General features: G+C 50.7%; 1 protein-coding gene across 2 annotated transcripts; it reads right to left on the bottom strand.

Moving 5' to 3' along the window:
- Positions 1-4,120: 4,120 nt before the first annotated feature.
- On the bottom strand, positions 4,121-7,214 carry ZNF575 (zinc finger protein 575). 2 transcript variants are annotated; one of them, XM_032172725.2, is made up of 4 exons: positions 6,889-7,214; positions 6,508-6,615; positions 5,913-6,008; positions 4,121-5,391 (listed from the first exon to the last, which is right to left on the bottom strand). In XM_032172725.2, the coding sequence occupies exons 3-4, from the start codon at positions 5,989-5,991 to the stop codon at positions 4,733-4,735; spliced, it is 738 nt and encodes a 245-aa protein (XP_032028616.1). In that variant the 5' UTR covers positions 5,992-6,008; positions 6,508-6,615; positions 6,889-7,214; the 3' UTR covers positions 4,121-4,732. The 2 variants fall into 2 exon arrangements, with proteins under 2 accessions (XP_032028616.1, XP_032028617.1); XM_032172726.2 differs by having other exon boundaries at positions 5,913-6,077.
- Positions 7,215-12,402: the final 5,188 nt, after the last annotated feature.

A 12,402-nucleotide genomic window follows, 5' to 3' on the forward strand; every position in this document is an offset into this window, starting at 1 on the left:
TTGGACCAGATCAACGCCCTCTCAAATGAGTATGTATCTTTGAAACTTTGCTGCTGGTGTGGTTGCTTTGGAGAAACTGTTCCGGACAGTTCTCTGCATATACGTGGATACAAGCAGCACTGCTGGGTTGGGAGGACAGAGTAGAACCCTTACCCCTCCCAAAACCTTCCGCGAAAGGCCTTACTGAATAGAGTGCAGTACAGCAGCCTGCTCAGTCCTAGCCCTCATGCTGGACGCTTTCTTTTCTCCTACTTTTATTTTAAGTTCAGAGGTACATGTGCAGGATGTGCAGTTTTGTTTCATAGGTAAATGTATGCCATGGTGGTTTGCTGCACAGATCATCCCATCACCTGGGTATTAAGCCCAGCGTCCATTAGGTATACTTCCTGATGCTCTTCCTAGCCCCCCACCCCCACCTCCTGACAGGCCCCAGTGTGTATTGTTCCCCTGATGTGTTCTTTTTTTTTTTTTTTTTTCTGAGACAGAATCTCACTCTGTTGCCCAGGCTGGAGTGCAGTGGCATGATCTTGGCTCACTGCAACCTTTGCCTCCTGGGTTCAAGGGATTCTTGTGCCTCAGCCTCCCGAGTAGCTGGGATTACAGGCATTTGCCACCATGCCCAGCTAATTTTTGTATTTTTGATAGAGGGGGGGTTTTGCCACATTGGCCAGGCTGGTTTTGAACTGACTTCGGGTGATACGCCCGCCTCCACCTCCCAAAGTGCTGGGATTACAGGCATGAGGCACCATGCCCGGCCATGTCCCTGTGTTCTCATCATTCAGCTCCCACTTATAATTGAGAACATGCAGTGTTTGATTTTCTGTTCCTGCGTTAGTTTGCTGAGGATAATGGCTTCCAGCTCTATCTGTGTCCCTGCAAAAGATGTGATCTCATTCCATTTTATGGCTGCATAGTATTCCATGGTGTATATGTACCACATTTTCTGTATCCAGTCTATGGACACTTTCTACTCTCTCACTCCTTCCACCACAACTTTCAGATCTCAGTTCAAACATTACATCCTCAACAAGGCCCTTCCTAACCTCCACTATATAATAGGATATGCCAGGTACACACTCTTAAAATACTATATCTCATCCATCCTAGTCCTAACTTTACATTCGTTTATGGTCACATTTACCCATCTTTTCATCTATGATTTACACTCTTTTGTCTCTTAAGGATACTGTCTCTACTTCTGGAATTACTAAGATAATTCTTCTTATTTCCATGTAAATATTTTTGAGTTTTTCTCTTCAGATTTGGATCTTAAACTCCCAGAAACTTGTTTTTGCATATGGTGTGAGGTAGGGATCTGCAGTAGTTTCCCATTGTTACTGTAACAAATTGCCATAAGCTTAGTGGTTTTAAACTACACAAGTTAATTTTATTATAGTTCTGGAGGTCAGTAGTCCAAAATCAGCCTTACTGGGCTAAAATCAAGTGTCAGCAGGACTGCAATCCTTCTGGAGGCTCTAAGGAGGAATTTATTTCCTTGCCCTTTGTAGGCAAAATTCCTTGACTTGGGGCCTTTCATCACTCAAATGTTTGCTTTCATGATCACCTCTCTCTGTCTCCTGCTTCCTTCTTTCCCATATAAGGACCTTTGTGATTATATTGGGCCTATCTGAATAATCAGGATAACTTACCCAACTCAATCACATCTGCGATGTCCCTTTTGCTACATGCAAGCTAACATACAGGTTCTGGGGATTCAAATGTGGATATCTTTGGGGGATCATTCTTCTACACACCAGGGGATTCAACTTAATTTTTCCCCATGTCTCTTAGCCTTATTTATGATTAGTCTGTCCATCCTCCACTCATCCATGTCAAGGTTCAACAAACTGTAGCCCACAGGCAAAATCCAGCCTACCTAGTGTTTTGGTAAATGTTTATTGGAACACAGCCATGCTCATTCATTTATGTATTGTAATGTGTGTGGCTGCTTTCCTGCTACTGTGGCAGAGTGGAATAGTTGTGGAAGACACTGTATGGCCTGCAAAACTTAAACATATAACAGATGCAGCTGGGCTTGGTGGCCCATGCCTGGAATCCCAGGACATATTGGGAGGCCAAGACAGGAGGATCACTTGAGACTAGGAGATTGAGACCAGCCTGGGCAACATAGTGAGACCCCATCTCTACAAAAAAATTTACAAAAAAAATTTAGCTGGGGGCTGGGCGCAGTGGCTCACCTCTGTAATTCCAGCAGTTTGGGAGGCCAAGGCAGGCGGACCACTTGAGGTCAGGAGTTCGAGACCAGCCTGGCCAACATGGTGAAACCCCATCTCTACTAAAAATACAAAAATTAGCTGGGCATGGTGGCGCACACCTGAAATCCCGGCTACTCAGGAGGCTGAGAGGTAGGAGAAGCTTGAGCCCGGGAGGCAGAGATTGCAGTGAGCGGCAATCATGCCACTGCATTCCAGCCTGGGCAACAAAGCAACACTCCATCTCAAAAATAAATAAGCCGGGTGTGGTGGTGCTTGCCTGTAGTCCCAGCTACTTGGGAGGCTGAGATAGGAGGATCGCTTGCGCCCAGGAGTTCAGGGCAATGAGCTGCGATCGTGCCACTGCACTCCAGCCTGGACAACAGAGCAAGACCCTGTCTCAAAAACAAAACAAAACAAAACAAAAAAAACAATGCCCCTTGACTTACAATGGTGCTAAATCCAGATGAACCCATCACAAAGTTGGAGAATCCTGAAATCAAACCATTGTTAAGTCAGGGGACATTTGTACTCTTTGGCCCTTTATAGAAAAAGGTTGCCACTCCCAGGTCTACAGGTCCAGTTTGTCATATGTCAGCATAAGCACAGGTCTGTTTCTGAGCTCTCAATTGTCTTCCACTGGCCCATTTTCAAGCCAACACCACCAATTTCATTATTGCACAGCTTTGTAATAATTCTTGTATCTGGGTTGAGGGGGTGGGGAGCCAAGGCTCTCCTACTTATTCTTCTAAATGGACTTGGGGCCGGGCATGGTGGCTCATGCCTGTAATCCTAGCACTTTGGGAGGCCAAAGTGGGAGTCCAGAAGTTCAGACTAGCCTGGGCAACATAGACCCTGTCTCTACATACATACACACGTGGATGAATGAATGACTTGGCTGCTGCTGGTTTTTTTTTTTTTTTTTTTGAGGCAGGCTCTCTGTCGCCTAGGCTGGAGTGCAGTGGTGCAACCTTGGCTCACTGCAACCTCCGCCTCCCAGGTCCAAGCGATTCTCATACCTCAGTCTCCCAAGTAGCTGGGATTACAGGTGCATGCCACCACGTCCAGCTAGTTTTTGTATTTTTAGTAGAGACGGAGTTTCGCCATGCTGACCAGGCTGGTTTTGAACTCCTGACCTCAAGTGATCCGCCTGCCTCAGCCTCCCAAAGTGCTGGGATTACAGGCCTGAGCCACCCTGCCTGGTCTGCTGCTGCTTTTTAAAATTAGTGTTCACTTTCCTCACTAGACAAGGTCTGTCTTCAATGCTGTGTCCCCAACACCGCATGCAGGGACCAGCACGCAGGAGGTGCTTAATATCTGTGGAATGAAGAACATTCCAATGTTGGCTTGTTCATCCTTATTTTATAATGGGAGAAACAGGCTCCAAAAGGGGAACTGACTTTGCCTGAGGTGTTGCTTGCCCCTTACAAATGCCTTATAACCCACCCATTTTACAACAAAGGCATCTGAATCCAGAGGAGTGACAAAGCTTGTCCAAGGCCTGGCAACTTGTAAGAAGTGGGTCAGGGATGGGTCTGAATCTTGGGCTTTTTTTTCTTTTTCTTCTTGAGATGGGGTCTCGTTCTGTCACCCAGACTGGAAGGCAGTGGCATGATCACAGCTCACGGCAGCCTTGACCTGCCAGCTCAAATGATCCACCTTCCCCAGCCTCCCAAGTAGCTGGGACTACAGGTACATGCCACCACACGCAGCTCTTTTTTTTTTTTTTTTTTTTTGGTAGAGATGGCGTCTGGCTATGTTGCCCAGACTGCTCTTGAACTTCTGGCCTCAAGCTATCCAAAGTGCTGGGATTATAGGCGTGAGCCACCACACCCAGCCTGAAGCTCGGCTTTTGAATGTCTTTAAATGGTCAGTGGTATACCCTTTGTTCTTGCTTTTATCACCTATCAGAGATCTTTCCACATCAGTACATATAGCACTTCTTTTTTTCCTATGGCTACCTATTCCATTCCATGGCTGTAATTCAATAGTCGGTCCCCTGTTCTTGGGCACTTGAGTTGCTTCCAATCTTTGGCCACAACAGTCGCACTGCGGTGAACACCCTTAAACACTATGCTTTTTTTCACATGCATGAGTTTATATAATAAATTCCTACAAGTGGAAGAGTTGAGACAAGCATGTATGTATTTTCAATTTCTTAGATACCGTCATATGGCCAAAGTAGAGACACCAATTTAAACTTCTAACAACAAGAGAGCCTGTTTGCCCACAATCCTCATCAACCCACGATAGTAGCAGACTTTTTACCTTTGCCATGTAAGTGTGTGGGGAGAAGCAGAGCCAGCGCTGTCAAACCACAGCTCCAGGTCCATGGTTTGAGATCTCCCCAAAGCAGGGGAACAAAGAGTTCCTCGGGCTTCTGAGCTCGAGCCCAGTATAAATGGCCAATCCCTTGCCCTGCCCTCTGCCAGCTATCTGCTCATACAGTCGGTCTTAGAAATCCCACCTCTTACTGGCGAGGGCTGGCGGCAGAGGGGGACAGTGAACCAAGAGAGGGCTCAGTCTCTCTCCCCCTTGTGCTCCACCTGGTGGTGGCTGCGTTGATGAAGGAGCAGTAAGCGTCTCTGGCCAAAGGCCTGGCCGCAGCTGGAGCATCGGTGCCGGGCAGTCGCCTGGCTGCCGGGCGCGGCTGGGGGGTCGTGACATAGGCGATGGGCGGCCAGCTTGGAGGGAAATGAGAAAGCCTTGGGGCAATGCGGGCAAGGATAGGGGCGGGCGTCGGTGGCGTGGTGTGTGTGGCGGTGGGCCGCCAGCTTGGAAGGGTAGCAGAAGGACTTGGAGCAGTCGGGGCACGGGTAGGGGCGGGTGGGTGCGTGGGTCCAGAGGTGAGCCGCCAGCTTGGAGCGGTGGCCAAAGGCCTTCGGGCAGTGTGGGCACGGGTGCGGGCGGGCGCCGCTGTGCGTGAGGCGGTGGGCTGCCAGCTTGGAGGGGTAGGAGAAGGCCTTGGGGCAGTCTGGGCATGGGTGGGGTCGGGCGCCTCCGTGTGCTAAGCGGTGCGTGGCCAGCTTGGACGGGTACGAGAAGGCCTTGTCACAGTCGGGGCAGCGGTGCGGGCGCTGGGGCGGGGGCCGCCGGCGAGGCCGGGGAGGCGAGCCCGCGGACGCGGTGGGCCCTGGAGCTGACTGGCTGGGCTTCTGCGGTGGGCCCTGGTGGGGAGCTGGGGGACAGGAGGGCTGGTGGGCTCCAGGAAGCAGCCAACGCCCTGGGCCTAGGCCAGGGTCCGCCACGACTTTGCTATTCGAGGGGCTCCTCCAAGTGTACCTGGGCACCTCAAGCATCACATTGAGACTCCCCAAATTGCATGTTTCTGCTCCCCCCTCCCCCCAGGCGTCATTCTGAGGGACTCCAAAGGGTTACTTTCCTGGATCCCCAAAGCTACTAAGGCTTCCTCAAAGCTACCAAGGTGTCCGTTTCTAGTATCTTCCCAGTGATCACCCTGACATCCCGCATGTCATCCCTGCCCCGTCCCTTCTGTAATTTCCTGAGCCCTAGCAAATGATCACTGAGGCTCTCTCTGAGCCAAGTGGGAGGATTTCCCAGAACGTGGCAGTTTTGGGGATCCCAAATAGTCATCACCGTGGGGCCCTCAAACTTTCACCCTGAGATTCCCCCAGAATGTGATTATTTTGGCCCCCATTCCTGGAGAATGCTTCCTACTCACAGGCGGGGCACTCTCACCTTCTTTGGTCACCGGTTCCTTGCCAGTGGGACTAGGATCGGTGACCCCGGTGGCGGACTCCGCGCCTCGCTCTAGCATCTTGCTGGCACAGGAACCTAGGGGCAGGGCGCGGGGCGGGGGTGACGCCGGTGATTACCAGGCTGATGGGGATAGGGTTGGAGGGCCTAAAATGAGGGATCACACTGTTTAGGAGCAAGGTCTGTAAGTACAGGATGCTAAGGCGAGGGCAGGCTTAGCGGGGAGGCGGAGCCTAAGAGCACAGTGAGCGGGGCTATGCAAATTTAAGCCAGAGGCGGTCCCTTCGCTATCTAAACCCAGAGTTGGAGTCTTTGAGCAGAGTGGGCGGGGTCTCCGCAACTAAGCGCCCATCTTAAGCGCGGAGCCGGCGGGGCCTATGCGCAGAGTGGGCGGGACCTTCCCCACCAGACCCTGCAGTCCTGGAATGGGCGGAGCTGTACAAGAAAAGTCTTGTTCTGAAACTAGACCCAGGGGGCGGGGGCCTTCGAGCGGAGTGGGCAGGTCTTTCATCACCGTCCCAGGGGAGGGGCCTACAGGCACAGTGGGCGGGGCTTCACGTCGAAGACCTAGCTTTACCCGGCTTTTGACTTAGTCCCAGTTCATTGACGCCGCGTCAACTGCGTCCTTCTTGCCGTTAAATTTCATCCCTGGCTTGGATGGGGCCGTGGAGGATAGAGGGGGGACCTGGAGGAAGATACGGAAGGAACCTGGCATGTGTCGCGGTCCAGAGACCCCTAATGGACTTTTCCCTCAGAGTCTCAAGCGTAAAGGATTCAATGCACCCCTCGGAATCAGACATTCAGGTACCGATGCACCCTCCCGAGGCTCTGGCACCAATGCACAGTCCCTCCAGAATCTCCAGAATCTAGGCGTCCGGACCACAACCGATCTCCCTCGGGGTGATTCTGGCATTCAGCCTGCAAGCCAATATCCGCGCCCGAACCCCTGCCTCCTCACCTGCAGGACGGCCCCTCCCCGGGGGCGGGGCTTCGGGCTCCTCCCGCCGCGGCCACGGCCGCAGCCGCTGCCGCTGCACTGCCCTCGGACCAACGGAGCTGCACCGCCCGGCGCGCGTCCGGCGTCGGGGGAGGGCAGGGAAGGGAGGGCGCGCGAGCTGCTCGGCCCAACCTCATTTCCATCCCCTCCTCCCACGCTGGACCAAAGGGGGCGTCAGAAAGCATGCGCAGTGCCGGCTGGCAGAGGCTGCGGAGCGGGAAGGAGGAATGGAAGGAGGGGCTGGGTGCGCCACCCAGGCAGGCAAGTTCGTGAGCAAGCGCGAAGCTACCGTATCGACAGAAAGTGCACAGCCGGTGGCGGGGCCTACGGTGGCTGACTGGAGTCAAGCACGTGCAAGACTAACATGGACAAACTGCGCTTGGAAATAAGTGCATGCACCCCTCTTTTTAATGTCCCTCTTCTTTTCGAGAATTCCGCTGGGTTCCATTTCCAGAGGCAGTTTCAAGAGCTCGCTGCTAATTCTACCCTTCAAGGCGTTTGCAAAAAGTCTGGCCACTTCTTCGAGAGAGGTCGGGGGCGGGACTCCGGGCTCATAGCCAGTGCCCAATAAAAGGCACAGTATTTGCACAGCGCCTTGGCACACCTCGCTACTGGGTGATTGAAGATTCTCAGCCACGCCCCCATCTACCTTCCGCCTCGGAAGCCTGTGTGGTCCCGAGGTGCCCTGGCCCATGCTCCTGGTGCCAGGCCTGGGGTGGCATGCAGCTTGGCATTCTTCCCGAGCAGTGGCGGTGCACCTTCCTGCCTGGTGCAGAAAGGACCAGGAAATGCCCATAAAAGTCCTCTGCATGGGTGGGTCTCCAGTCCGATAATCCGCAAGGTCTGGCGATCCCTGGGAGTTGTTTGGCAGGGTTATTTGGACTCTGGAGCCAGATTGCCTTGGTAACTGGTTTGGAATACGGCTGTGCCACTTTCTGGCCGTGTGACCCTTTCTAGCTCTCTTTCTAGGCCTGTTTCCTCATCTATAAAATGGAGCGTTTTGAGGATTAAATATGATAATCAATGGAAAGTGTTTAGAATAGAAGGTGCCAAGGCCGGGCTCCCTGTCTCATGCCTGTAAATCCCAGCACTCTGGGAGGCAGAGGCGGGCGAATCACTTGAGCCCAGGATTTCCAAACCAGACTGGGGCCAGGCGCGGTGGCTTACTCCTGTAATCTCAGCACTTTGGGAGGCGGAGGTGGACGAATCACTTGAGGTCAGGAGTTCGAGACCAGCGTGGCCAACATGGTGAAAACCCATCTCTACTAAAAATACAAAAATTAGTTGGGCGTGGTGGCACACGCTTGTAATCTCAGCTACTCCGGAGGCTGAGGTGGGAGGATGGCTTGAACCTGGGAGGCAGAGGTTGCAGTGAGCCAAGATCAAGCCACTGCACTCCAGCCTGGGCAACAGAGTGAGACTCCGTCTCAAAAAAACAAAAAAATAAAAAACCCAAACAAACAAAAATCCCAGCCTGGACAACATAGTGAGACACCTCCCCATCTTAAAAAAAAAAAAAAAAAAAAAAAAGACTGGCTTAATGGCAGCCTGTAGTCCCAGGTATTTCACTGGGGTAGGGAGTGGGGACTCACCCAGGAGTTCATGTCTACGATGAGCTATGATTGTGTTACTGCATTCCAGCCTGCGCAACAGAGCGATACCCCATATCTTTTAAAGAAAATTTTTTAAAAATAATTATTCACTCATGACCAGTATTGTTTGATTTACCCCCATCCACTCTTCCCAAATGATTCTGAAGCTAAATGTCAAACATCATATCTCATAAATATCTTTTTATTACACTTGATTTGCTTGACTCAAGATCTAAATGAGCTCCACACATTGTATTAGTTTGAAGTGACACTTCGGTCTCTCTCTCTCTTTTTTTTTTTGAGATGGAGTCTCGCTGTGTCCCCCAGGCTGGAGCGCAGTGGCGCAATCTTGGCTCACTGCAACCTCTGCCTCCCGAGTTCAAGCGATTCTCCTGCTTCAGCCTCCCAAGTAGCTGGGATTACAGGCGCTCACCACAACACCCAGCTAGTTTCTGTATTTTTAGTAGAGACAGGGTTTCACCGTGTTGGCCAGGCTGGTCTCGATCTCCTGACCTCGTGATCCACCCATCTCGGCCTCCCAAAGTGCTGGGATTACAGGGTGAGCCACCATGCCCATCCCTTTCTTTTTTTGTACGGAGTCTCGCTCTGTCACCCAGGCTGGTGTGCAGTGGCGAGATATTAGCTCACTGTAACCTCCGCCTCCCAGGTTCAAGTGATTCTCCTGCTTCAGCGTCCTGAGTAGCTGGGATTACAGGCACCCGCCACCACGCCTGCCTAATTTTTTTTTTTTTTTTTTTGTATTTTTAGTAAAGATGGAGTTTCACCATGTTGGCCAGGCTGGTCTCAAACTCCTGACCTCAGGTGATCGGCCCACTTCGGCCTCCCATGGTGCTGGGGTTTCAGGTGTGAGCCACCGCGCCCAGCCTCTAGGGCCACAGCTATTTTCAAGAACCATGATTTTAAGAAGGCAGAGTAGAAGCCAGAAGACCAGTGACGGTATTGTTATATATTAATTACAGTATTAATTGCTAGCACTTATTATACACTGGAAACTGTCCTTATGTGCATTAATTTATTTAATCCCCATAGCAACGTTTTGAGAGGAGGCACTACTATCATCCTTGTATAGAGGAGGAAAATAAAGTGTGGAGGAGAAGGTCATCCCAGCCAGGAAGTATCAGAACCAGGATTTGAATCCCTCAGCCTGGCCCTGCAGTCCAGACAATTTGCATTTATGCTTTGCTGCCCCTTGAATGGGGCAGAGGGTGTGATAATGGAAAAGTGGCCTGGTTAAGATCGGTTAAATCTGGCTGGGCACGGTGGCTCGCCCCTGTAATCCCAGCACTTTGGGAGGCTGAGGCAGGTGGATTACTTGGGGTCAGGAGTTCCAGACCAGCCTGGCCAACATGGTGAAGCCCCATCTTTACTAAAAATACAAAAATTAGCTGGGTGTGGTGGTGTGCACCTGTAATCCCAGCTACTTGGGAGGCTTGGGCAGGAGAATCTCTCGAACCCAGGAGGCGGAGGTTGCAGTGAGCTGAGATTGCACCATTGCACTCTAGCCTGGGTGACAGAGCAAGACTCCATCTCAAAAAAAAAAAAAAAAAAAAAAAAAAAGAAAGAATAAAAAAGAAAAAGAAGAAAAAGAGAGAGGTTAACTCAGCAGGGCCTGGAAGTGGGTGGAGGTGGCAAGGGTAGGAAGGAGTCAAGGATAGTGACAAAATAATGATGGGCAGTTCCCATTGAGAGCCTGTGCTATGGCAGGCTATTGAACTATTTTCAACCTCATTTTGTAGGTAAGAAAACTGGAACCCAGAAGAAGATAAGTTTTCAGCCCAAAGTCCTACAGCTGAGAAAGGTGAAGCCAAGTCTAACTCTTAGAACATCTCACAGCTAAACCTATAAACTCCGCCTAGGGTGTGTCTTCAAAGGACAAATAAATGGTCTAGAAATTCTGCAAAAACAACGGGAAAGGGTGCCAGGGGTGAGAAGTTCTTATTTGGGGGACCCTCTCAGTAAGGAGTGCCTGAGGGTCTTCCTTTCCCTGGCTCCTCCCTCCCCTGAGCTCCCCAAATCCCTACACCTCCCTGTGTCTCAGACCTGCTGTCCCTACCTCTCTCCCCTACCAGCCAGACTGAGTCACCTCTGGGTCCTCAGCTTTGTCTAGCTTGAGTCAGGCATGCATGAGACCTCATACCTGGAATTTTTTTTTTTTTTTTGAGACGGAGTCTCGCTCTGTCGCCCAGGCTGGAGTGCAGTGGCATGATCCCGGCTCACTGCAAGCTCCACCTCCCAGGTTCACGCCATTCTCCTGCCTCAGCCTCGAGAGTAGCTGGGACTACAGGCCTCCGCCACCATGCCTGGCTAATTTTTTGTATTTTTTTTAGTAGAGACGGGGTTTCATCACGTTAGCCAGGATGGTCTCAATCTCCTAACCTCGTGATCCGCCCGCCTTGGCCTGCCAAAGTGCTGGGATTACAGGCGTGAGCCACCACGCCTGGCCTTTTTTTTTTAGACACTCTAGCTCTGTTGCCCAGACAGGGTTTTGCTATGTTGCAGAGGCGCAATCTTGGATCACTGCAAACTCTGCAACCTCTGCCTCGGGTTCAAGTGATTCTCATGCCTCAGCTTCCCAAGTAGCTGGGTCTACAGGCATGCCCCACCATGCCCAGCTAATTTTTTGTATATATATATTTTTTTTCAGTAGAGATGGGGTTTTACCATGTTGGCCAGGCTGTCTCAAAGTGATCTGTCTCAAGTGATCTGCCCGCCTCGGCCTCCCAAAGTGCTCAAAGTGCCTGTGCATGAGCTAGGCCATATACTTTTTTTTTTTTTTTTTTTTGAGATGGAGTCTCTCTCTGTCACCCAGGCTGGAATGCAGTGGCACGATCTCAGCTCAGTGCAACCTCCACCTCCTGAGTTCAAGCAATTCTCCTGCCTCAGCCTCCTGAGTAACTGGGATAACAGGTGCGCACCACTACGCCCAGCTAATTTTTGTATTTTTAGTAGAGATGGGGTTTCACCATGTTAGTCAGGCTGGTCTCGAACTCCTGACCTCGTGATCCACCCGCCTCAGCCTCCCAAAGTGCTGGGATTACAGGTGTGAGCCACCGCGCCCAGCTGGCCACATAAAATTTTAATGAAGCAATTTGATAGGCTTAAGGAAAAGCAGGCCTTCTTTGTGTAAAGGCATTCACACAGGGCCTGCTCTGAAAATAGCTCCAGGGACCATTCCCTGGAAACTCCAGAATTAAGATAAATGTTGTTGCAGGAAACCCCTCCTCAGAAGCTGTGGGACAGGATAACTCAGTGGTTCATACCCGTAATCCCAGCATTTTGGGAGGCCCAGGTGGGAGGACCATTTGAGGCCAGGAGCTGGAGACCAGCCTGGGCAACATAGCAAGACCCCTGTTTCTACAAAAAATTTAAAAAATTAAAAAAAAAAAAAACTCTGCCCCTAGGCTGGAAATCAAGGCTGCTCTGATGTCACAAAGTGACATAGATCCTCCAGATGAGAGTGGGATGTCCTATTCTCACTACTGCTACGATTACAAAGAGCAGACTGACAGCTCATGACTTGAGACGACAGTTTCTCAGCCCCAGGTCCTTGGTGTAAATGAACAAAAGCTCTTTTCAGAGGTTCACACCCCAACAGAAGATGAATAATCCCCAATCTGATTATTCAAGAGATAATGCAAAATTATCTTTTTTTTTTTTTTTTTAAGATTTCTTCCTGGAAAGAGAGAAACATTCCTGATAAAATGCTTCTGCAATTTCTGGATGAACTTTAATGGGATTAAGTGTTGTTCTGGTAACCAGGCACCCACTCAAAAGTCCTTCAAGATATTAATGACCTGGAACCGAACGAATATCTTTTCTTTTTTTTGAGATGGAGTCTTCCTCTGTCGCCCAGGCTGGAGTG

This window comes from Hylobates moloch, unplaced genomic scaffold, assembly GCF_009828535.3.
Source record: "Hylobates moloch isolate HMO894 unplaced genomic scaffold, HMol_V3 SCAFFOLD_13, whole genome shotgun sequence".
NCBI classification, from domain to species: domain Eukaryota; kingdom Metazoa; phylum Chordata; class Mammalia; order Primates; family Hylobatidae; genus Hylobates; species Hylobates moloch.

Excerpts from the sequence above, each read along its gene's own strand:
- ZNF575 (XM_032172725.2), bottom strand. The coding sequence starts at position 5,991 with ATGCTAGAGCGAGGCGCGGAGTCCGCCACCGGGGTCACCGATCCTAGT. Across the intron at positions 5,392-5,912 it reads GGAACCGGTGACCAAAGAAG|CTCCCCACCAGGGCCCACCG; the intron begins GTGAGAGTGCCC and ends CCTGTCCCCCAG.